Source organism: Apostichopus japonicus, chromosome 3, assembly GCF_037975245.1.
Source record: "Apostichopus japonicus isolate 1M-3 chromosome 3, ASM3797524v1, whole genome shotgun sequence".
In the NCBI taxonomy this organism is placed as follows: domain Eukaryota; kingdom Metazoa; phylum Echinodermata; class Holothuroidea; order Aspidochirotida; family Stichopodidae; genus Apostichopus; species Apostichopus japonicus.
This window is the reverse complement of record NC_092563.1, coordinates 20,743,070-20,769,755: the sequence shown is the minus strand read 5'-3', so window position 1 is coordinate 20,769,755 and position 26,686 is coordinate 20,743,070. Positions and strand designations below refer to the sequence as shown.

General features: G+C 35.8%; 2 protein-coding genes and 2 long non-coding RNA genes across 9 annotated transcripts in view; 1 reads left to right on the top strand and 3 right to left on the bottom strand.

Moving 5' to 3' along the window:
* LOC139965415 (monocarboxylate transporter 12-like) overlaps positions 1-688 on the bottom strand; it is a 60,282-nt gene extending 59,594 nt beyond the window's left edge. For 3 of the 5 annotated variants that reach the window (XM_071967746.1, XM_071967744.1, XM_071967745.1), the window contains exon 1: positions 152-686. In XM_071967746.1, the coding sequence (XP_071823847.1) occupies positions 152-311 (160 nt within the window). In that variant the 5' untranslated portion in view covers positions 312-686. Of the gene's footprint in view, positions 1-151 lie in introns of all 5 variants that reach the window. The other 2 variants (XM_071967747.1, XM_071967748.1) reach the window with 1 other exon arrangement.
* A 266-nt stretch (positions 689-954) lies between these two features.
* On the top strand, positions 955-7,271 carry LOC139965421 (uncharacterized). Its single transcript, XR_011792242.1, has 2 exons — positions 955-1,358; positions 3,706-7,271. It is a non-coding gene; the product is annotated as an uncharacterized lncRNA (long non-coding RNA).
* Positions 6,446-26,584, bottom strand: LOC139965418 (sushi, von Willebrand factor type A, EGF and pentraxin domain-containing protein 1-like). The gene is made up of 4 exons (XM_071967751.1): positions 26,398-26,584; positions 11,529-11,577; positions 10,218-10,481; positions 6,446-8,033 (listed from the first exon to the last, which is right to left on the bottom strand). The coding sequence occupies exons 1-4, from the start codon at positions 26,398-26,400 to the stop codon at positions 7,945-7,947; spliced, it is 405 nt and encodes a 134-aa protein (XP_071823852.1). The 5' UTR covers positions 26,401-26,584; the 3' UTR covers positions 6,446-7,944.
* On the bottom strand, positions 12,488-18,323 carry LOC139965420 (uncharacterized). 2 transcript variants are annotated; one of them, XR_011792240.1, is made up of 3 exons: positions 17,429-18,323; positions 15,472-16,487; positions 12,488-14,921 (listed from the first exon to the last, which is right to left on the bottom strand). It is a non-coding gene; the product is annotated as an uncharacterized lncRNA (long non-coding RNA). The 2 variants fall into 2 exon arrangements; XR_011792241.1 differs by having other exon boundaries at positions 17,513-18,323.
* Positions 26,585-26,686: the final 102 nt, after the last annotated feature.

Sequence of the window (26,686 nt, the reverse complement as noted above, 5' to 3'; positions counted from 1 at the left end):
ATATCATTTAGCGGGAGGCCTGGGCTCAAATCCCGGTGGAGGCTGGAAGTTTTTTCACTGTTCTAGGTTTTCCAACTCTCTGCGATTTCAATTATTTAAATAAATAAAAAATAAATGTATATATATAGATATATAACAACGAGAAATTTACCTGTTTCCACTGCGGTCGCGTTCAAGTCTCGCTGAATGTCTACAAAAAGAAGACTAAATGAGTAGGCTAGCGAATAAATTCCCACATGAATGAAGAACGATGCACCACATACCACCCATCCCCACCTACACTTGATCCATTCTTCCATGCGGCGATGCATGATCTACAACGACGAAGTAAAAATTAGTAAAGCATTTGAACTGTAATGCTGACAGCGCATCTGATTGCGTACAAACCATCACAGACGAGCGAATGGAATGATTTGGATTTTACTCTTCGTATATATTGCACTTGATACAAACCAGCACACACGACCTTCATAACACCGGTAACAATCGCACACGCTACACAAACAAATATCTTATATGTTGAAATCAATCTTCAGAGATTTTGACGAAGGTCCCCCGGTGATAACCTTTGACCTACAATCATCGTGCCCCAACCAATGAATTGTGCCGTCGTTCAAGTGTGTGCGTAGGCTTACTTACTGGGTTCCCACTAAAAAGTACAATCGTGTCCTCCCCCGACTTGTTCTATTCAACACCATGTAACAAACAATGCAAACGTACTAATGCTATCTGCGCGAGAACACAACAGGAAATATGACTACTTTGCACTCGTTGCCAGTATCAATAAAGTATGATGCAACCCGATTACAGGGTTGCGTTATTCATATATCCATCGGTATCCGGTGCATATGGCTGTCTGGTTATTCCAAAGTCTAGCGTTATGTAGCCGATTTATGGAACGCCAAGGAAACAAAACTTTGTACTGCTATAGTGTAGGATACTGCTGTGTGGGAAATATTGCATTTATCTGGAATTGTTAGCATACCGTCTGTCTTGTCATTCCATAGTCAAGCGTTATGTAGCCGATTTATTTATTTATTATTATTATTATTATTATTATTATTATTATTATTATTATTATTATTATTATTGTGATTGGATTGGATCGGATGTTTTTGGAAGCAGATATAAGAATTGGAATTGGAAGTGTTCATGTTGGATTATTTCATTGATAAATGTGTACTTCTCTATTTCTATTATGTAAGATGATTGCCATTCTCTCTTGTTCTCCAGTGAGAGCTACGAATTAGCATAATCAACGTTGTTACTATGGATAAGGACAATTTTGAAAGGGCTGATGTCAAAGCAGTTCCAAAAGCTTGTTTTAATACTATACAGGGACAGAAGAATGGACAAATGTAAGTAACAAGTATCCAAAATGTAGATATCACAAGCCTTCAAGAAAATTGATCAAACTGTACCAATCATGGTGACTCAGTAAAATAATGTCACACTCACTAAGCTAGTGCAATGTTTCATAAGAATTGATTTTTTTTATGGCGTCAAACATTGAGTGCTGCATTTAGTGCATTATGTTCCATTCTCCTTTTTGTAATACTTAGCATTGACTTGCACGTTCATTCATAGTGTAATATAAAATACATAATTTATGCCATGAAAGTTACAACTGTGCCATATTAATAAACTAAATGATTGAATATTGGTTTCACTGCATATTTTATTGTAAACCATTTGGCTTTCCATGATAGCAATATCATATATCTATTTACATACTGTAGTTTGTTCAGTCATACCAGTAGCTTTGATGTGACATTGATCTCGGGTTATTTATTGTTGGCACAGAATAACTTGTAATTATTGGGTATTGTGTGAGATCAAGTTAACAAAACATATATTGTGATGTCATGGAGTGCTGAATATGTACTCTAACTTGCAGCTATTATATGCTAAGACAGTGTCATTCGGTGCTATCGTGATAACCCCAGTGGCAGATGGAGATTATGACGGGCCATCAGTCTCAAATCATGGGAGATCGACTTATACCGATTTAAATCGACATATACCAGTTTCCTTCGACTTATACCAGTTTCCAGCAGCTGAAATTGACTTCTACCGATTTGAATCGACATATACCAGTTTCATTCTACATATCATCGATTTAAATCGACATATACCAGTTTCATTCTACATATCATCGATTTATTTTACTTATCATCGATTTAAATCGATGATAAGTAAAATAAATCGATGATATGTCGAAGTAAACTGGTATATGTCGATTTAAATCGATGATATGTAGGATGAAACTGGTATATGTCAATTGAAATCGACATATACCAGTTTCATTCGACTTATACCAGTTTATTTCGACTTATATCAGTTTAAATCGACATATACCGATTTAAATCGATGATATGTAAAAGAAATCGATGATATGTCCATTTAAATCGACATCTACCAGTTTAAATCGATGATATGTCGAATTAAATCGGTAGAAGTCAATTTCCGTGGACTTATACCAGTTTCTAGCGTCTCAAATTGATATATACCTATTTAAATCGACATATCATCGATTTAGCTCATTAACATATTCCAAATCCCGATTTCGGTGATGATTGACATGTGGAGATACATCACGTGTAGTCACCTGACAAGGCGGGCGAATAATTGAAAATAAACACGAGCACAGTGGAAGGCATAATTTGAGCTTGAATACTGTAATTGTTAAACCCCATGGGTATATATTTAGCTACATTAAAACGTAACCTTACAGTAGGCCTCACTGCAGAACAATATCATCTTTGTTTATGGTGTAACTGGAGTAGGTAATTGCATCTGTGTACGTACTGTAGGCCTATTCAGTTGCATGTGTATTCCTATGCTATAACGCCACGTGTTTGAGTAGACAAGCCCAGTTTGCATTGAGATAATTGCACGTCATTGACATATCAGTTTTTTCAGCCTTATTGTTACACCGAAATCTTTTTGCAAGTAATTGTTCATAATTACCATTGACATAACCATGATGAACACCCTTGCTAGCTTCGTAATTTTGGAACTATTTAATTATTCGCCCGCCTTGTCAGGTGACTACACGTGATGTATCTCCACATGTCAATCTGGTATAAGTCCACGGAAATTGACTTCTACCGATTTAATTCGACATATCATCGATTTAAACTGGTAGATGTCGATTTAAATGGACATATCATCGATTTATTTTACATATCATCGATATAAATCGGTATATGTCGATTTAAACTGATATAAGTCGAATGAAACTGGTATAAGTCGAATGAAACTGGTATATGTCGATTTCAATTGACATATACCAGTTTCATCCTACATATCATCGATTTAAATCGACATATACCACTTTACTTCGACATATCATCGATTTATTTTACTTATCATCGATTTAAATCGATGATAAGTAAATAAATCGATGATATGTAGAATGAAACTGGTATATGTCGATTTAAATCGATGATATGTAGAATGAAACTGGTATATATCGATTTAAATCGGTAGAAGTCAATTTCAGCTGCTGCATGGGAACTGGTATAAGTCGAAGGAAACTGGTATATGTCGATTTAAATCGGTATAAGTCGATCTCCCATGATTTGAGACTGATGGCCCGCCATAGGAGATAGGGCAGTGGTTAATATGTTTGAAATGCAGGGAACATAACATTTTAAGGGTCTTTTGAAGTTTTGACAAAGTTTCTTTTTGTTTAATGTAAAGCTGCTTCGAATCATGGAAAGGTCCACGAAGGAGGCATGATGACTCCTAGCCATATTTGGGGTATCAATTCCCGCATCCCATATTTGGGACTGTCCCTATGGATCTATCAGGTATCGCTAAAGTTAGGTAATTCAGCATTGTTACATAATGTTATTCACACATTGATTGCATCTGTACATGTGCTATACAGTAAGTTCAACTACAATATTCATGAGCACGGGAAAACGTACTATCACTATCTCACTTGCATGTTTTATGCGAAAGTGAGCATATTCATACTTTAAAACTATGTACTCTTCAAACATTTCTTCCATATTTGATAGTGTTGATCCAGAGCAGGTTACAGGATATTTTAAAAGTATGCTGTATTAGCCCCAATTTTAGCATGCTATAATAGCTAGAAGCTTTCAAAAAGTACGTTTCCGTCTTTACTTTCCAAATTGTTCTTAGACATTCTTTTTGAAAGCATAAGATGACTGAATGTCCCAGTGAGGTAACTTTCCTCCAAAGTGGTAATAAAAACAGTTTCAAAACTTTGACCAAAGGTAACCATATTTTTTTAGATATTTTCTTCCCCCTCCCCTCGATTACTCAAATCACCTCATTTTGGCAAAATGGCTACGCACTCAAACACAAATGCCTTCATCTTAGCAGGCAGTCCCTTATCTTTCCCATAACTAATCGCCCTTTACAGGAGTCTTGATAAGACCCTATAGTATGAACAGCCTATAGTGTACCTTTCTTTTCACAAAGCTATTTCCCCGTATCTATTTGCTGTACTGCCCAGAGAACGCCCTTCGATTTATACTAGTTTTTATCGGACAGATCCTCGGGCATGTAAAATACAGTGGGTTAGCACTTTCGGGATAGGTAGAAACGGACTCTGGGGCATAAACAGTTTGCACGCGAGAAAAAGTGTATTACAAACGACTTGGCCAAAACTACATTTACAGCAAAACACAGAACCCACGATTTTACTTCCATGCCTCAACTAACTGGACAAGGAAGAAATGTATAGTTATGTATAAGTTTTAACTCCGTGGTGTGACCAGTCTTCAGCTGAACTAATGTGAGAAGTTCTCGGATGACCTTTCCATTCATCATCTAGCGCACACCATTCTTGCAATACTGTTGTTTCCCTGTTCAATAAAACATAAGAATAGGTGTTTCTACGCAGATACCGCGTCTCTCTACTTGGCTACCGTAAATTAGAAATATCCAAACTGTGCTGGCCATTTATCACTCTTAGTTTGATATATTTATGTGGATTGCCAGCAACAAAACTAAAGAAGTACGCACACCTAGATTATTACTATTTATCGTAATGGACGAGAGCAATTTATAACAAATTAGCGTTGTGAATATTTCAAGTTGTCGTACAACATGCCAGCGAAAATCCGGAAAAGGGGCTTGTCCCCTGTCACATGGAGGATTTGTTTTGCTCTGACAAATGCATTGTTCCATAGCCAATCAAACACTTGCGCACAGCTAGCACCATGTCTCCTGAACAATAGGAAAGTTGCTCACACATAAAACACAGTACAATTACACAGTAAGCCTATAGGATACGCAATACTGAGATAAAGATTGGAATCTCGGAGACCTGTAAACTTTGCGGTAACGGTACCTAGATCCGTAATCTGTTTATAGCTAGGGATGAGAATGGCAAAGGGCGGCATTCATTTTATTTTTAAATCGGGGAATACGTTGAGACAAGATTTGCCGTGAGAATACCTTTAACGTTCTGCGTTATATAAGGATAATTATAATAGCCGTATATTCCAAGCAAAATATTTGATGACCCGTGTATGATAAAGGAGTCTGTTTAAATGGTACCAGTGTGCCACGGGCTTTTCCAAATTTCTCCATTACCATCTTTTTGTCGTAACTCTCTTTAGCCGACCCCAGCTATCAAGATGGCCCCATCAGACAGGGTAGTGAAGTTACAATGTCATGCCGTCCTATGACGTGTTTCACATACATATTTTAACCGCGTCCAATTATGTTCAACAATATTTGAAGTGCTAAATTCTCTGTAACGGCTAATTTGTATAATAAATCGTGTCAACCATGCACGAGTAGAACAATAACCTAATCACAACGTGAAACCAGCTGCAACGAAATGAAAATTAATTACTTTTCACTCACTTTACGACATCTATTGATAGAAAATAACACTTTAATTAGGCATTTAGTTTTTTACGACGCTTAAGCGACCACGAATGTGGGAGAAGCCCGCAAAGGCTTATGGTTTACAACTTTCATAATTGTATCTCAAATTTAAAATCTTTTTCAAGCAAGGAGGTCATTTCAGATGGAAATTCCGTAGATTCCTCTTGAATGAAAAACCCACCTTACTATGACTCGGCCGAGGATTGAACCCCGAACTTTCCTCGGGCCTCATTGCTTCAAGTGCCACCGCCTTTTCCTACTTGGCCACATCATATATATATCTCAGAGCTGCCCGATTATCGCCGCAGTGAAAATAACTCATATATATATATATATATATATATATATATATATATATATATATATATATATATATATATATATATATATATATATATATATATATATATATATATACTTGTCTATACGTTGATTGGCAGGTTGTCATATAGAGATCAGGGTGTGATACTTGCCACTAATACCATACTTTAATTCTATATGATGGAAGAATGAAAGGTTAGCAGAATTGAAGGTTGGAAAAAATTAGACTGACATGAACGGTTGAAAATATGGTTTTAGTTAACAGTCATGTATAAAGATAGAATATGGTGAACTAAAATGACTGATAAATATATTTTGTTCTCAGTTGAATGTTTACTTAAAGTTTTTATTTATAAAAAGGACTTGCTCTCAACAGAGTTCTAAGTAGCAAGTTGCATATCTGGAACTTTTTCTGAATTTTGAATAATTTTCAATGCACCGGTACATGTAGTTGGTGGGTTATTCCCACTTATTCAAATATCTACAGATATGAGAAGTATGAACATTTTACTGAACAACAGTGTGAAGGATATCATTTAAGAGTGATATTATAAAATATTTGTGTGTATGACATTTCTAGTAAGAAATAATATAATCATTTAAAAAAAAACACAGCAAAAGCATACAGTGAATAAACATGATACTGTACATTGTCAAAAAACGATTTGTACAAAATAAGAAGATCTTTATAAAACCATTAACAAAATAAAGTGATACATTATTGTAGTTAATGTTTCACCTTAGATTGTCTTTAACTCATATGATACTGTAAAGATCTCTGATTTGTTTAAAGAGAAAATACAGTTGGATATGAATCAATACCTTTGTCATAACACAGCTTACCAGTCAACTTTGGGTTATATATGACTTTACCCCATAATATGGGGGAAGAGGTTTCCTCAATTGAAGAGGTTTCTTACTTGAAACTTTGTTGCCCCCTTAATGTGGAGTATCATGAATTTTACCTCTTAAGTTAGGAAAACCTTTCCCTAATTCATAGAGTAACATTTCCTCTTCGACAGGAAAGCTGATATTTCCTCACACGGGGTAATCTACCACCTTACACACATAGGGGTGGGGCAGCCTGGTTTCACCCACTTTTTGGAGTAACCTTTCCCCATATTTTTTACAGTGTAATACCTTACTTTAAATCTATATGAAAATTAACATTTATTTAATGTCTCCACAATTAGTAAACTAAGTACTTAATGCGTACGATTATCTCATTTTTCCAAGTCGTTATTTGAAAATCCTTGCCTTTCCTTTTTTCACCACTTACAACTTCTGCACCTTTCAAGGTTATTAACCTTTCAAGGAACATTAGCCTGTGTTACGTAATCAATTCGCCAAGCCTAACAAGGGAACGAGCATGGGAAAGTCACTTCCTCAGCTCAGAGTTTCCCCGATCTACCTCGAGAGCATATTGAAATGCCCGAGGCAGGTAAACTGTTATAGCAGTGGTATTATTAAAGGGCGCATTTTCAAATGTCATTTCGATGTGTTTTCATTTGGATGTGGAATGGCCATTTTGAAGGAATAGGCTACTTTAAGACACATTATGTCTCAAACAGAGTCAATTTGTTGTTCAGTTGTTCTGTGAGATATACTGATTACTCCAGCCTCTTTCATATTATGTAAGACTCTGATTATTGAATGGGTTATTTCTCACTTAAGCAGGTTAAAAAAGTAGGCTTCACATGTCGACGTCGAGAGGTTGAAAATTTGAGAGGTTGAGAATTAAGGCAATCACTTGCACTTGCAAACAATGATGACACAACCTACGGTGACAACCGCAACTGCAACTGCAATTATCACCAATATAGTACCAGGTGTAACTGGAAAGAGACAGAAATAAATATTTATATACATATAACACAAAATCATAATAAAATAATAATCACAATAAAAACACAACAAAACTGGTCGCCAGAACCGCCGCGGATGTGTCGCAATATATATCCATGGATCATATTCTAACACCATGCGATCACTGACAGATTTTATGATTGAATTTTATGAATTGAATATTTAGTTTACTACATAATTGTTCCAATAGGAACATTATTCCTATAGGAATATTTATAAATATTACAAAGGTTGGGAATTGGAAATACGATAACAAATACGGTTTCAGATATTCGCAAATGCTCTACACAAAGACCATGTGGTTTACGAATGCCAAAAAAGCGGGAACCCTTCATGACCGAATGGTAACGTCACGCTAAAGTCAATTTCTGTATCCCGGCCTTTTTTGTTGCTCACTTATCGATAGATCAACGTTTACGTGGGGCATGATGTTAATTTTCGACTTATGAAAAAACATAGATCCAGTGTCTCATACAGAATGAAGGCAACGGGCGATCTTCGCGATAACTTTGCGACAAGCCACTGACATGGTATCTCACTAGTTGTAACACACGTCATGATCACACAGTACTGTTAATGTTAGAGGACTGGGGTTTGAGAGTGGATCAAGCTGTTTAGGTTTTCCCACCCTGTAGACTTTATCATGTGTGACATTTCTTAAAAAGGAGGCTTTACTCTGATTATTTTGTAAAAGCAGTGTCTTTCTCATTATGATAAAAATGTTTGAAATTTTACACAAATTCTTCGTGACTGTCTCGTTCTGTTACAAGCCTGTACGCATTGACTTTGTACTTCTCTATGGTATAGTATTTTCAAAATAAAATAAAACAAAAGCTGTTAGCAAACTGCTTATCCACTAAAGAGCCTGTATAAGAGAATTTGTAAAAAGTATGTGGGCCTGACGTTTCGAGAAAAAAAAATCAGCCTCTGAAGAAGATCCTGCTAGGATCGAAACTTCAGGCCCACTCACTGTATAATATTTGCAATAGCCATACTGGTAAACAGCGCAAGGAATCCAAATATTCTGAGTCATGGTTGTTGAACTATTTCAAATATCGAATCGAATAAATAAACGATGCAACTGATATATAGCCTACTGTTCAGCATAAACATGAATATTTCTTATTCTCTGGTTTATAGTGTTAGAGGTGAATCAGTCGTTTTTTCACGCAATACATACTTACAAGAAGTGCTAAAGACCGCCAAAGTTGGTAATTTATTAAAGTATTGGTTAAATTGTTATTTAAATTATTTCGAAGTTGGTTTGAAGTTTGCTGATGAATAGGTTATCATGTAGGTTTAAAAAAAATCTAATCATGACATACATATAAACTCATGAAACTTAATTGGTAAAGAAATCGCAGAGAAGGCCCTTGAATTAATTTGATCAAATGCATTAATTTGTTCAAACGCGACCTTATTTTAAGTGATTTTTAGAAGATTTGTTGGTATAGTCAAATTATCATCCATCATCAAATAACACATGAATCCTAACCGGAATATTATCGCCAATAATGTTCCTTTTAACCATTAGGGCTTCAATGTATACACCTTTGAAAAATGCTAAACTCTATGAAATGCTATGCTATGCTTTGCTATGGATGCTGAGGTGATGGTAACTTCACCTCCTTATACTGTCTAATATTAATGGTCTTTTAACTTCAAATATGATCAACAGAAAGTTTTTGGATACCATTCAACGCCATTTTGTCCTTGGCAAACTTAACTGCATTGTAAACAGTAACGTTATTTGAGGTCATAGTAGTCTTGTTTTTTTTTTATCTCTTTTATTATACTCAGATATTTAAAGGGACATTTCCTCAGTGAAGTCTTAAATGTTATGTGAATCCTTGTATTAATAATTAATTATCGGTTTTAATAAGTTTTACCAAAACGTGTTTTGAACCTCATATCAACATCAGATTTAATGCCATTAAAAGTCATATATTTCCTATCGAGTTCTTGTGAGCATTTGAGTATCTGTCCTAATAGCATATGGATTGTATCACTAATGATATAATTGACGAGCCTTCGTTGTTTAATGGGTCATCCTCCAAAAAAGTAAAAGTTGTATAGAAAATGCAACCTGCAATGATCACAGTGTTACTATAAAGACAATGATTATGCGTACATTTTAAATACGAACAACTTACATGAAAATGACCCAACGCAGACGAGAAAACTACAAGTAGCTGTGTTTCCGGCATCATCAGTTGCGATATACGTCACTCTGGTGCACCCAACTTCAAATTTATCATCAACCGGTTTGTCGATCTCGATATTGACAGTTCCATCAGTATTGTAGTCGACTACCGGTTCATCAAAAGCAACTTCGAGCGAACTGTTCTTATCGTCGTTTTCAAAAGTCATGTCGCCAGGACAAGATGCGAAGGTGACTTTATTTTCGTTTGCCAAGGCTATAGATGAAATAGTAAGATAGATTTTTAGTAACAACTAATTTGTTATCAAACATTAAATCCATTAAAGAAAAGAAAAGGATACATACACAGGCCTATGTATTGCGTTGAAATTTCAGGATTCTGAATGTGGATATAAACTTTATTCTCGGCCGACCTCTACCCAGTTAAGTCCACCAAAAGTTGATCAAGAGTGAATCATTTTTGATTTGCATGCAGTAAACTTGAAAGGTCTAACAATATACGGCAGTACATAATAATCATGGAGAAATTAATTATCTGTTACTTAATAAGCCATTTGTTAAAGCTAAAAACATCTATAGATGTTCCATATAGACAAATAACTTTTTTTATAATTCTTTTCCAAGACATGTCGCACTTTACAAGGAATAATTCGGCATGACACGGATTGACATCTAGAGCCCCTCCCGCGCCCTCCCCAACCCAGCTGATTTTCTTGAATTCTTTAATTTGCCTCGAATATCCCGAGCCGTATACATTTTCTATATATATATATATTTTTTTTACCTTCCAGGATAAATGGCGCTTCCTTTAATGTAGTATCTGCATTTTGACTACATTTTAGCCTAACCTACATAAACAATAGGTAGCATTTGTTCAAAATAAACATAATTTCTGGATGATTGTTTTCACTCAATGAAATTTCAAATTTCCTTAAAAAGATACCGTCTTTACGGGATAGCCACATATTGAAATGAAAGATTTAAATAAATTGAACCACAAAAATGTTTGAAAATCAAATTTAACTAGACTAAAACTAACGAAGTTCGTCAACGTTATTATTTTATTTAGGTGGGGGGGGGACATGAATTTTTATTTACATTACAATGAACAAATATAGCCTACCAAAATATCAACTTCAGAGCTGTTATATGTAGGTAGTAAGTCAAATCTTCGCAAGTTTCACCATGTTATAGAATCAAATTACATCATGGTTATACAAAATGTAACATTCCCTTTAGGTGTCAAAATGAAAACCCATCGAAAACAACTTAGATATGAAAACATATTTTGACTTTTGCTTACATGAAAGTTCTGATAGTGCGATAGCAAATATGATCTGGTAGAAGGCATCCTGTAAAAAAAGGATAAGTAGAAAAAAAAGGTAAGATATTACTTGCACCACGGAAATAAACGTTTAATTCAGCTGTAGAATTGAAGAGAAATTCTATACCGTCGATGAAGAGCTTAGGTTAGGCCCAAAGGATGTTTTTCCCAAAAAATTATACAGTATTAGTTCCAGAACTAGCTGTTACAATAACACAATGGCATGATAACACAGGTCAGTCTACTGTGCGTGGTTATACACACCTCCATCAAAAACAATAGGGTTATTGTACTCAATGTTATGAATTCACACACCAAGTATTACAAAACCAAACCAAACCTTGATCTATAATAACTTCGCACAGTAAGGTTGCAGAGGAGTCAACTTATGGACAATTTAGATTGGAATATGCCCACGAAACTTCAAAGAATCAACTTGAAAGAAGCTAATTCACGTCACTGGAGGTCAACCTGAGGTCAAAGGTCACCTAGATGCGGGCCGACTCCTGGATTACAATAGCGTAACTCCCAACCTTGACGGACATTTTGTTCTCAAATTACTGCAAAAATACTAGTTTTGAACCCTGATTGACCTTTGTTTACCTTGGATCACATGACAGTTATGTTTTGAAACGATCCCTTACCCAATTCACAACTACTCCCAAAATATCAACCATGTCGGACCCTGTCAATGGGAGTTATTGCTTGTTTTAATATTTTGGTTGTGGGCCTCTAACTGACCTTTGGTGACCTTCACAGACACCAAAAAAAAAAAGGGAAAAAAATAGGGCACATCTACTCAATGTGGTTCTCATATACACCAAATATTAGATTGGTCCAAGCTTCCCTACTTGAGATATCGTGTTTACCAACGAGGCGTCACACACACACACACGCATACTCACCTCCACAATAATATTGGGACCAGCAACTTGGTACGTTTTGCATCAACAATTGTTGGACCTGATTTGTGGGACCAGAATGTACACCTTATGTTTGGGACCTTAAAAACACACCTTTGTGGGACCAGTCAAAATATGTGGGACCACAAAAACACACCTAAGAAACATTATTTGTGGGACCATACCAATTTGTGCACTGTAAAACCCAACACGTCAAGACAACTTGAAAAAGTCGAGGTAACCCGCTGCCTTAACTTTTTTAAGTTCACTCTACTAACCCAGAAACTCCATAAGTAAAACTTGACAGTAGTGGTTACAACCAACTCGCTGGTTTTACTTTGTTACACTTCATGTTCATCAGTTGTGGCAACAGATATCAGCAAAGTCCAACAAATTTAATCTTTATCTTTTTTTGAGCAAAAGCTGGGCAAGTTATGGTAACTAAAACTTTAGAGCTGATACAGCATAGCCTTTCCTCTTTAAACTGACAAGACCAATTCAAGTTTTTCCCACTTTCCATTATCTCCAGAGTTAACTTTGAATATTTAAGTTGACGCTACTTGGCATATTCTAGGCAGCGGGTTACCTCAATTTAATTAAGTTATGACAACAGACAATTTTAGTAAAGAAAACTATATATTGCTAAGTTAACAACACAACTTTATTTTCAACCTCTGAAGTCAGTAACAATGTACTTTAACAAGGAAATAGAAGAAATAATCAAACGCATAAAAAGTGCCTAATACTTTTATCGGTGGAAACAACGCCAAAATGTATCAATAATGAGATACAGAAGAACATGGAGCATGGGTACATGCCTGCTGCAATCATTCATTTCCATGATTCATTTGAGATAGTAAATACCAATTTCAAGTGCATGTGTTCTTTGGTATGAAATACTGAAGTAAATTTAATATGTTATGGCTGCTGGAAATAACCAATGTTGTTAAAAGCCAGGAAGTAAGAAGTAACAACTCCTCTCAGCCATTTACAATATGATTGTTTTAGCTAAAGACTTTTAATTTTGTGGCAAATAGTTTTATAGGTGAATCATAATTACATCATCATGTAAATAGGCAACGATGCTCAAAACACCAATGTTTCATTAACTAAAGGAATGCACTTAAAGCTGTCATTAGCAAAGCTATAGTGATGCGACCAATTGCTCTTGCATCTGTTTTTATGACAAAGACTAGTTATGATGGATAAGAGCATTGTTCAATTGTGAAAACCAAGCATAGAACAGGAACTTCATCTTTTCAATGATATGAAAAATTTCTTTTGAGGATATTTTGATCCCTTATATTAGAAATTACCATTAAAAACTAGTTCCCATGAAAGCTAAGGATATGTTGGGGAATCACATACAACCTTTCATCCTAGAAAGGGGTATATGAAATCAAGCCAGGGTTCAGCAAATAGCCTCTGTTTGGTCCTCTGTACTCAAAAACTTACATTTTAATCATAAGATAAAGCAACTCTGTAAAACTCTTTTAATAATCTGAGAGGAAGCACAACAGTCTTTGCTCATGAAAACCTGCATGCAAAGTAAAGTCATAATGAAAAATGTTTGGTTTTTAGATCTTTACAGCAAAGCACTTTATTTTTACCCATTTGGAACACAAAATACTTTGAAAGAATTCCATTGTCAATCCTGTCTTTTGCCAGTTTTTGGATCCTTCAAACACTTGTATTACTGTGATTTGAACACCACATGAACTATTTAAACACTTCAGATGCATGATAACTATGAATGTTTATAATGGAATGTAACGCCACAGGCATGGCTTCAAATTGTTAAGAGGGTTTTTTAAGTAGCCTGACGGTTTATTTTTTGTTGATAAATTACACTAAAACAGCAATATATTAACTTCTTTAACTAAAGAATATTATTGTTTAAGCTGTCATTAGAAAAAATATTCCGCAATCCCTTTTTCTTGAATCTATATCCAGGACACAATTTGTACTTACCATGAATCAAATAAACCAATGGTGTTGTTAACATATACAGTAGAATGAAAAAATGAAACAAACCAAAATCAAAGTAAATTTCCTCCAAGGTGGTAATAAAAACTGTAAGAATTTTGACCAAAGGTGACCATATTTGAATTTCTGGTATATTTGGGGCAAATACAGCATACCTTTATGCTAGTTTTGCATGTAATATTGTACAAAATGTAACTGTTAAATTGTCACAAGGTAATTTCTAATAAAAAGTATGTACTCTTATTTACTGTATTTTAAGTATTGCTAAAACAAGAATATAGATGAATGAGCTCTTGTATTATCTGATCATACCATACACTACAGAATGTGTTATATAGCCTACCCCTGTCTCAAAGAGAAACAAGTTCTGAAACTTTTGTCTGGTTGACAATATTTCCACCATTCTGTCAAGGTGTTGGTCTAGTGAAGAAAAGAAAGTGCTGCCCAGAGCAAGGTTGCTTAACCTCGAAAACTCAGCCTTCAACTGAAAGAATAAAATGAGAAATGTAGAAAACAATATTTAGTTAAGTTTGCCCCATGAAAAGAAGATGGCTCCCTTTTGCCAGGTAGCAATATTATAGAAAGCCATTTCGAAGGTGAGAGTATAAATGCAACTTGTAAGTGCATTTGTCGATGGTAGTCAACTGCCAATCGGAATCCTGGGTAAGACCATATATAATATACAGTTATAAACTAATTTTACAGGTATTTAGTGCAGATATTAGTGACAAACAAAATAAGTAATGGTGACTGACATCCATGGGTTAAAAAATACATCTACCGGCTAATTACTGATCAGATCACCCTGCTGCACCATATTAGGCCACATACTTTGTATCTCTTTTTTTCTGTATTTTACCAAAATTTTATACATAAGAAATAAAACATCTCTAACACTAATCACCCACTGTGATTACATTTACTACTCATTATACACTGCAGCTACTATATCATGAAAAATACAAAACAAAATGTCCAATTTTAGTGAAGGAGGCAGCACCTCCAATAAGTTAATGAACAATTAAGGAACTTACTTCACTGGGAAGAAATAAGGCGGGCATCTTTCTACCATTTCGTTGACGGCTGGCGCATTTAAGACCAGGTCCTGTCTACGGTATGCATAGGTCCTTATCATCATCTTTTAAATCTTGTCCATGTCCCTGTTTCTCTTTGGACTTCTGTGCAAAAGTTTTCTCAATAAGACTCCATACTTGTTGCATCTTCTCCAATTGGAATGTCTGGTAAGTAATTTATTTCTGCTCTCTTTGGTTTTTTGTGTTTTGATGAAGACGTTCCAGGGTAGGAGCGCTTCCTTGAGTTAACGTTTAGTTCCATGCAGTCCAACTTTCTCATATTTGCTCTAAGATTACCCATCTTAAATTTGATGCTGTTAAGCATTTCATCATAGCCAGAGGAACTTCCCTTTTCAGCCAAACAAGGATAGGTCCTCATGATTGCTTTTGTTACTTCAGTGTATTCCATGTGTGTTGGATAAGCTTTGTACTCCCAAATGCGGTTAGCAATCGCATCAAGGAACTGACTTTTGTGATCTTTGCTTAAGTCAAGGTGCTTCTTTCCTTCTGACAGATACTTTCTATTACCATCTTCAAAAACCAGTTCAAGCTCTGGGCCTACTTTAGGTACCTGAAAGACCTTTGGCCAACACCCTTGTCTCAGTTTGGCTTCTACCGACTGTATGTCATCATTTGAACTAACACTCATAGTGTCATGTGAGCTTCCGAACGAACCGACAGATGACAGTGAGGGTGTACTACTCCGATAGCACTGATCTTCAGCAATCAGTGTATATCACTTGGACAGATGCACATGTCTCTGGTAAATCATTTGCATTAGTCAGATTCACCATCTCACCGCCAAAGTCTGGATCAGCATATTGCAAAGTGAAACTGCCTTCAAGGCTTAACTTATCTTTCAAAGTTTCCATAAGGTTTTCAACAGACTCTGGACGTTGCTCAAGGGACACCTTCTGAATGTCCTTTGGTGACAACACTACCCTCAATTTGTACATAGTATCAATATCTGAGCAATCCTATGCATGAAAAGAGAACAATGTAAGTGAGTTAGAAGCTGGCTATATCGTTTCGTACACTCCCCTTAGAATTACAGTACTGTACCACATAGCAATATTTTAGCAGTAAGTGCAACAACCCATTCAGCTGCAGTATACCAAATGCACTGCATAAATATGCAGTATGGCAGCATATCTACTGTACATCTACTCTTGGCTACTTGCATGGGTAGATATTTTGCATGTAAATGTCATCCAAGTACTGCATCTTTCAATGTTTAGTAAGGCTCATGCTTTATCACAGACAACTCAACTTAGGGTAACTCCGATTGTTCTTCATGTACAGTTTCAACACAACCACTTTAGCTTCTCTCATAGTGTAGGAAGTTAGAGGGTAGTAATCTTTAAGATTACCTGGACAAACTACTTGATCATAGTTTTCAGTCTCTGTCACTTTGTATGCTCCAATGTGGCTTTGAAAAATAGATTTATGCAATTTTACTACAAGCCATCCATCGTTTTTATCAACAATAATAGTTTGTATATTTGCTAGTACAGAATGACCACTATCACTGCCAATCACAACAAACATATCTCTAAATTATACCTCATTCAAATTTGCTAATCAGTACCATGTATTAACCACATGAGCTCATACTGATGAACCGAATGTTTTACTCCTTTGTCTCACACTGCGCAACTGTTAATGGTTAGGCCTATCTGTAAAGCTCTATAGCCTAACCTAATGCACAGCCTACGTTCAACGTGAAATGGAGCTTATAAATTTTGTAGGCTAGGCTGTTGAAATTGTAGCTTTTCTAATCCAATTCAATCACGCATATAATTTTATGCTGCAAGTTTTAAACTTTGACTTGGGCTAATTTTAACAACATATTTTAGATTCAGTCGAATCTGCGCGAATATCATTACTGTATTGAGCATTAATCATTCTAAATACGAACCGTAAATCATCCAAGACTTGGGAAAGCTGGCCCCTGACGTATGTTATCTACTTAGTCGATATACGCGCGCGAGCGATCACTTACCGGTAATTTTGTTGCAAATACGCACAGTCTTCTCTTTCCAGTCGTTTTCATGTAGAAATGTTTTGATACTCGACCATCACAAGTTGAAACAACGATATCTTCATACGTTGATCTACGTTTCCGCATAAAACTTACGTAAATCATGTTGTAACGCTTATATTAACATTATTGAGTCATCCTGACTGTCATAACCCTTGTTCAGAAAGCTCATCTACCGGTTGGGTTTTACAGTGTGGGACCACAAAACACACCTGAGAATCATCATTTGTGGGACCAGACCAAATTGTGGGACCAAAAAAACACACCTGAGAAACATCATTTGTGGGACCAGACCAAATTGCGGGACCAAAAAACACACCTGAGAAACATCATTTGTGGGACCAGACCAAATTGTGGGACCAAAAAACACATATGAGAAACATCATTTGTGGGACCAGACCAAATTGTGGGACCAAAACAACACATCTGAGAGACAACATTTGTGGGACCAGATAAAACATGTGTCGAACTAAATTTGTGGAATCACACCCAATATGTGGGACCACTAATCATGCTGTTCCAACATTTCTTGGACCAAAAGCAGACCTTTCAAAAGGTTTGGGTACCAATCCCAAAATGCAGGATTAACTCCTTTGTGGGACGTACCATCTAAGGAACACAAATACCCTGAGTCCCTGTCTCTAAGACAGAAATTAGAGGAGCTTTGGTAGTTGAAAGATAAATTATACATAACTTTCTGTACTGTTTCCCCCCAAATCAGCAATAGATATTCATCCTGCAAAGATTTTTCCCAAAAAAACTGCCTCAGCAATAGCAATTTCCAACAGAAATTTCTTTAATTGGCAGAAAAAAACGGTATATATATGAATTTTCTTAAGTTGACGTCCCAGCTCAATGAGTTTGAGGAATACTGTACAGAAAGTAAGGAACACATTTATCTCTCATAACTATCTATCCTCCTCTAGCAATTCAGATGTGTCAAGTTAATTAAGGAACTGTAAATATGTTAGGAAAAGAACATTTTCAATTCTCCACAGTTGTCCTTATCTTTCAGTCTGCACTACATATAATTTGACAAATTGACCAGAGTAATTCACTTTTCTTTCAGTTTGAGTTTGAACTAATACCTTTTCATGCTCAACAAACTTGGCATCAAGGTATTCTAATTCAAAGTATTTCTCTGTTTAAGTAATAAATCAGAATAACTGCTGTTTGGTTAAAAGAACTTTTTAAGAAATAAAGCTAAAGTTTTTTTTCTATTAGTAGTCCTCAACAAGGATAGCAGCTTTATATGTATTCATACTGGGCAGAATCAACAATTGCTTTGCTTTCATGTACTTTTTGGCTACTCAATTGGTAGATCTTATCAAGGGTGGCAGCTTTATATACTGGGCAGAAGCAACAATATCAGTTTCCACACACATCTACAGTACCATCTAATACGCGCAGAAAATGTGGGACCAACCTGCCAACCTATTCAGTTCATTTAAGGATAATTCCTGGTCTTGCACTTCATGTTGAATATATACCCTTTCAAAAGCAAATTACCCCAAAAAAGCTAAGTTTTACTCAACTAGTAGTCCTAAACAGGTGTGTAGGATATGCCCTTGAACACAGAAAATTTGGTTCCCCCATGTGCCCCCCCCTCGCCTTCATGTACTTTTTGGCAACTCAATTGGTAGACCTTATCAAGGGTGGCAGCTTTATAAACTGGGCAGAAGCAACAGTGTCAGTTTCCACACACATTTACAGTACGATCTAGTAAGCGCAGAAAATGTGGGACCAACCTGCCAACCTATTTAGTTCATTTAAGGATAATTCCTGGTCTTGCACTTCATGTTGAATATATACCCTTTCAAAAAAATTACCCCAAAAAAAGCTACATTTTACTCAACTAGTAGTCCTAAACAGGGGTTTAGGATATGCCTTTGAACACCGAAAATTTGTTTCCCCCATGTGCCCCCCCCCCTCCGATTTCAGGTACTTTTTTGTTATACTCAATCAGTAGTCCTCAACAAGGGTGGCAGCAATTTATATACTGGGCAGAAGCAACAGTTTTGTCAGTTTCCACTAACATTAACCGTAGGCTCAAAGGAGCACAGAACATGTCGGACCAACCTGCATATAGTTGAAAGAATAATTCCTGGCCTTGCACTTACCCTTTAAAAAAAATTGGAAAAAAGCTTAACATTTTTCTCAAGTCATATTCCTAAACAAGGGTTTACAATATATGCCCTTGAGCACTGAAAATGTGTTTCCCTCATGCTTCTCCCCTTTCTCATGTACTTTTAGGCTACTGTATAACAGTATAAAAAGCACTATACAGCAGTAAATTTATCCCAACCTTGTACAATACAGTAGGACTGGAAAACTCTTGAGATATTGACTGGAAACCATAGTTTTCAATAATAATATATTAGCCAATATGCTTATGAGATCTCTTAATTGTGAGACCAAACAGGCATGAACAATATAGGGCATGGTACAGTTTAGTGTACCCCATGCCTCCCCCCCCCCCCTTTCTCTCTCTCTCTCTCTGGCGGAAGTAAACCATGGCATTACACTGCTTGCAAGGACTCGCAAAAACCTCAGAGGAAGTTTCCCTTCATACTTTTTTCCCTTCCACTAAATTTTTTTCAAAGGCATACTGTAAACCCTAGATAGTACAGGAAACAACATTGATGATCTGACATTTCTGTAGCATGCTGCAAAAAAATTGTACTGAAATTCAGCCCAATGATGTGAAGTGGCAATACATCTTTAATAAACATACTTCTTGAATACTGAACATTATATTATAGATTAGTATGGCAAGAGAGTGAAATCAGTGGAAATTCTTATATGAGAACATTACTAGGTAAGTATTTTCTAATTTCTTTCTCAACTTTAAATGTGTACCAACAAGTGCGAAAGTGACTGGAGAAAATATATATCAGAATCAAAAGTCTGCATGTACATGCATTCCATTTGCACACTAATTATAATTAGTCAATATTACTTAGCTACTACCTTCAATTGTTCTCCAACAGAGAGTTGAAAGTTGAAACAGTTTTCACATTCATCTAATGCCTGCAAATTAGAAGCTTCTTATACACTGTTTCCACACTTACTAATCACAGACTCTATGATTCAGTTATTTAAGTTACTGAACACATGTACAGTATGCACACTCCACAGACACTGTAATGAAAAACTATTCAGAAAACATGGGAACTACAAAACCCTAAAAAAAAAACATGGGTAAATGAAATTAAGAATATTGTTATATTTTACCCTATTGACTCATCATTGGATCCCTATACACATACTGTAATTGACATACTTTACTGGCAGTCTCTCAGTGACGTTTGATTCTCCCACAGGACCCATTATCACTGAAGTCAAGAAAATGTGACCTTAAAGGTATGCAAATATAGAGAAACAGTTACCAAGAAGGGCAGACAATTTGACCTTGGGGTTCACATTGGCATTTTTTCTGCAGAAGAGGTTTCCCCGTATATATATATATATATGGTAATTGTACACAATTAACTGCAGGCATACTGTGATATTCATGGTTAAAAATGGCAGTTGTATGAAGCATGTGACTGCAAGTGTAGCCTACAACAGGTAAACACTGTATGGTGAAGCCTTTTTTTGTTCTAAAATTTGTTTTAATTTGTATCACAACAGCTTGCACTACTATATATAGTCTATGTACACTTCAAAGTTTCCTATCTTTGGTTTTTCATATTAGAAACAGAAATGTGAACAGGTGCGTTAATCAAATCTTTTGACGTGAAATTGCAGTGAGGAGAAAGCTATAGTTAAAGATTCCTTGGTTTTTAAATTTCAATCGAAAATTCTTATTGATAGAAATATCAGTTTTTATTCCAATTCCTTAAGTTTGGGACATCAAGTTAGAAATGATGTGTTCTTGTATGGCATTCTCTTCCTTTCAAATAAGAGTTAACTTCCTTTATTCCAATCGAATGGTCTAATACAAGCTGTGACAACAGTGGGATGAAACTAAAGCAAAACATGGTACACCTTTGTATGCTCTTCTATACCAACTCCATGAGCAACTCCCAGTTTGAGAGAGCTTTTACTGAATTTTCAAAACAGCCTCTGTTGACCTCAAGTGGCAATCAAAATTCTTTTAAAAACTCATTTCATAAATTTGGGAGTTGAATCAAATTAATTAAGTGCAATTTCATGTGATTAGCATATATACTGTAACTATTTTGTCAGCCGCCGCAAGTCTAAGCTAGGCAGTTCCAAGCAAAACAGGACATGACTACCAAATTTCAAATAGGTTTAATCGTAACAAATTTGGTATCAAATTAAAGCTAAGAATCGAAATGTCCTTAATCTGCATAAGAAATACTATTTTCATGTCATTTACATATTGAAATTTGCATAATTTTAATTGCAACAGTAATTAAATTAATGATTGTCAAGTTTGATACTAAATACATTTATATGCATGATAAAAATGATAAACCTGAATTGGTGCATGATTTGAACTCTAGAGATCCAAAGCATGGGCTTAACATTTCTGTAACATACTTCATTACTGTTCAATGACCTACAGTAATTAGATTAGATTTTTGATGTTTTTTTAATTATTCCTTTAACAAGACAATAATTTGCAATGAAGTTTGTTTCCAAACCTAGGACATCGATAACCATTAAATACAAGCACATTTTTAAGTTCATCTGACTTGCCTTCATTAATGACTAATTAGAGTCTGTCACGTAAGCTGTAACAATTTTGCTACAGCGTGACAGCGTTACAGCTACAGCGTTACAGCTGATATACACACAAAATTTTGCACTGTAGTGTCCTATTCCCAGACATGATTGAAACATTACCCCCACCTCTCCGGCACCAACCCTACTGTACCTTCCACTTCAAATGAGGTTGCCTATAAAGTGATTTAGCTTTCAAATGTGAGATATCAGCTCACCTTCTTAAATGACTAATGAGAAACAATAGAGACAGGGAAAATATAACACATATTAATTATAGTTGACACCCTTTTTGAAAGCTGGTGGCACCATTCCAACTTCTTCATTCAACTCAGCTACTGTATACATACGTTTCCGGATATGCTATGTGATCTATTTTTAGAGAACATAAATTGTCAAGTTATCTTTCAATCAAGTCATTTTTATGTTATATTCACATGATAAAATATTCATAATTTTGTAATTGCCTGCTGTGTGTCACGATGTAATGCTATGCTAATTTGGATTGTTTATTTCATGATTAATGTATTTTTAACACATTTCCACATCTAAGATCAAAGACTGATGCTAGGGACCATCAGAAAGATATACTGTTAAGCAACTTCAAAGCACCATTGAAACATGACAGTGTGCCGCTATACATCGACTATGCATTGACATTTCAATTGTCACGCTGTAACGGTCACGCTATAACATTACATTAAGTAAGATTTTATTGCATATTTATATTAATTGTCAAACAATTTTCACCAAAGAGTTTCCAATATGGTAGCTGTTCAAACTTCACAGAGTTTTGGGTATACATGTTTGTGCAAAAAACTCTTGTCCATTTTATGTCACACTGTAACAAGGATGATCGATAGATGGATCATAGTTATAACTATAATTGTTATACCTGTTTAGAAAGAACATAGTTACAGTAGTTATTTTGTATTATTTAATTGCTGATAAATAACTAAGTCTTTGTGAAAGAACCATTTGAATATTGAACAAGCCTTCTGATTGTCACACTGTAATGCTTTGAGCTTGCCCCTAAGCTAAGACATGCTATTGAGTTTACAAGTTGTTAAGTGGAATTTATAATTGTTTTGCACTTTGACAAGATTTGACGCTCGAAATGCTTTATCACCTCCAGGATTTACCTCTGTACCCCACTAGTAACAAATAAGAAGATAGATTTTCATTTCTGTATATATCAGGTGCATATCCAGGTGGGGGGGGGGGAGTTTGGAGAGGACCCCCCCTCTCCTAAAAAAAAGGAAAAAGGAAAAGGAAGAAGGAAAAAGGGGGAAGGCAAACAAATGGGAAAGGAGGAAAAAAAGAATGGGGGGGAAATAAAAATAGGATAAAGAGGTCAATTATATGATCATTAGGTAAGTATATGGTTGTATAGATTATAACTACATGATCATCATGGTATCAAAGGGGAATATACCTGTATAGCGGTCAGACATATACGGATGGTGTTAAGATCTGTACTAAACCATATAATGCTTCTATAATTTACAGGGAAACTGCATGTGCAGGCCCCTGGACCCAAGACCACCATGGGCAAAGCAAGAGTTAACAAAACAGACTCCTGATGGTCTCCTCTTTAAAAGTCACTGAGAAACCTCCTTTTACAAAAATCTGTATTCACCACTGAAACTGATGGTGTATATTTATGGATCTTATATTTTGGGTAGGAGTGCACTGCCTTTGAAGCCATTTTAGACTTTCGTCATTCGAAAGAACTGAAACCTTTACAGCGTTTTGGAAGAGTTAAAAGCAGTCGTGTACTAAGCTTGGACAGAGGGAAAGTCTATTACCAAAGTCATAAGTGGCAACTTTTCCATGCCCTTTATATAGTACTGCTGAAGAAAGAACTTGGGAGTTCTTGTTTTAATTCCAATCTGTTCGTTCATAGATCATTGAAATTGAATTCTGAAAGGGTTACATTCATATGGGACAAATTGATTCAATGTAGTTGATCCCTGCCTCCCACCCACCCAGCCCCCCCCCCCCCAAAGAAGAATAAAGATGGGGACAGGGCCACTCATTGAGGTAACAAAATTCCAAACATGTTCTGTTGCAGATTATGAAGAGACATTGAAAGTTCCCTAGCATCTTACTCCATAATGATCAAAATTGCACTATGTCACATAAATGTGAAACAAAATTCAAGTTGTAGATTCTTTGAATGGACAACATTCGATATCACCATTTTCAATATGTCCTTTACTGTTATTCTGTGATACACATGCAAGTGTAATTTTTGTGTATTTTCTCATTAAATTTTGATGATACAAGACAAAATATCAAGTATATGTGTGAATCAGTGAATGGCTAACAATTGATCCTTATCTTGACATTTTTTTCTACCGAAACCCCTACTATACTGAAATTCAAATCTGTTTGCTGTTCACATGAACAATGCAAGTACGGTCATGGCCATCAATATTTACCTAGTGGCCGTGAAATACCCCAATCAAGAAATTCATGAGCCTAGTCTTTGATGTCTTTTAATAATGCATGCTTTCATGATTTATTTTAACCCCAAACAAGTCTACTTCCATGACAATTTTTTTTTACAGCAAAACATATATACAGTAAATATATATATTTTTTGAAGTTGAAATTGCTGGTTATATTCTAACTCTAATACCAGTACCAAGTTCAATATAGTTATAAGAACTGAATGGTTAATTTGGCATTACACTGATGAAAACAAAAAAAGCCTACATACCCACTTGTTTTGACACATTCCTTGAATAATAACAGCTTTTAGCTTGCAGGTACATTGAGAGTAAAAGTACTGTAGTGTGGTACTTCTTAAGCCAGTAGTGTATACCAACAGCTACAATGACACGTACAGTAGGACTACTAAATAGTCCACTGAGGTTGGTCATGACATTTGCTTTCATTGAAATATGAAGTAAGAATATCCTGTACAGGCCTGGCAGAAGATCATTAAAACTAATGAGAGTTAATCAGCTGGCAAATAAACAAAACAAAAACTGTAAAAGTGAGAGATATAAAGTGAGATATAAAGTACTGTACCAAGTTACTGGTCCCAATATTATTGTGGAGGTAAGTACAGTATGTGTGTTTTCCCTAACCACTGACCATACCATTTGAGGGCGCTATTCACAATAGCCCTTCATCAAAATTAGTGTGTATTTAGAGTGTATTATGTTTTTCCACACAAAAAGACACAATGAGAAACATACAGAATTTTTGGCACCATGCATATTCATGAAGATGATCACTCAGAAGATGGGAAAATAGGGTTCTATAGGTTGTAAATGTGGGAACAGGCAGTGGTCCCACAATTGCTATTGCTGTCCCACATTTCTAGATGTGTTTTCAGTCACTGGCTCCACAATTAATATAAAGGTGAGTGCGCACATACCCGTGTTTGTATTACAATCAGACCGAGGACTCCATTGTATTTTCCATTGTTCCAATCCAACTACCCTAACCTCAAGCATATGCGGCAGGAATGACATACAGTCTGTGAGCTAACCAAACTGATAGTGGACCTTTTCTTTTACATGTGTTGACTTATATATGTGTGTAGCATACGTGTATAGAGAGCAAACATTTAGCAAAGAAAAACATGATTGCTTAATCATAATCACCAGCTATACACATGTCGATGTAAACTTATTTTGAATTTCGTTTGCATGATAAAGGAAAATAATCTTTGACACTTCTGCAATATCGCGGGTAAGACATGTCAGTTGTCTCTACTCTAGTGACCAAGTGACGAATTAAGTGTATAAGTCAACGGAGAAATTAATATATAGCCTATACGTATGCCACCGGAAACATTAACAATGTTCTTTTACCGAATATGATGTAGCTTGCTGAAGACTATACACAATAGGTTGCGGAATTCTATGATAAGTTTATATATTTAGGTATAGTTCTGCCAACAATGCACTATATATAGCTTATAAGTTACATCAGTGAAGCCCTAACAACGCTCAGGGTATACATAAGCTTCCAACTCTTTAAAATACTAAGCAAAGTAAGGCAAGCATACAGGGCTACATAGGTTAAAAATACAGCGTAAAAATGACAACAACGTTCAATATGTAATTGACTTCGTCCTACTTATGACCGTTGAAATTTCAGGACGTTTACAAGAGAATGGCAATGGAAAAACTTACCATGGTGGAGTTATTCGCGTTATCTCCTGTGAAGCAACTCAGATTTCTTGACAGCTCGTGGTTTGATATATTGTGTGATAGCCTATATCAAAAAGTAATACTGAACTTACAACGAAGAATCTATTGACTGTTTGATTCTGACTTCCGTGAACAACAGTAGCATGCCCCATTGAGAAACATCTTCAATACGTTCTGGTCAGGTTAAATAAACGAGGGTGGGTCTATTTGATGACGCTCTCGGATTAGGAATAGAATCTTGGAAATCCCCAAAGTTATGGAACGCGAAAAG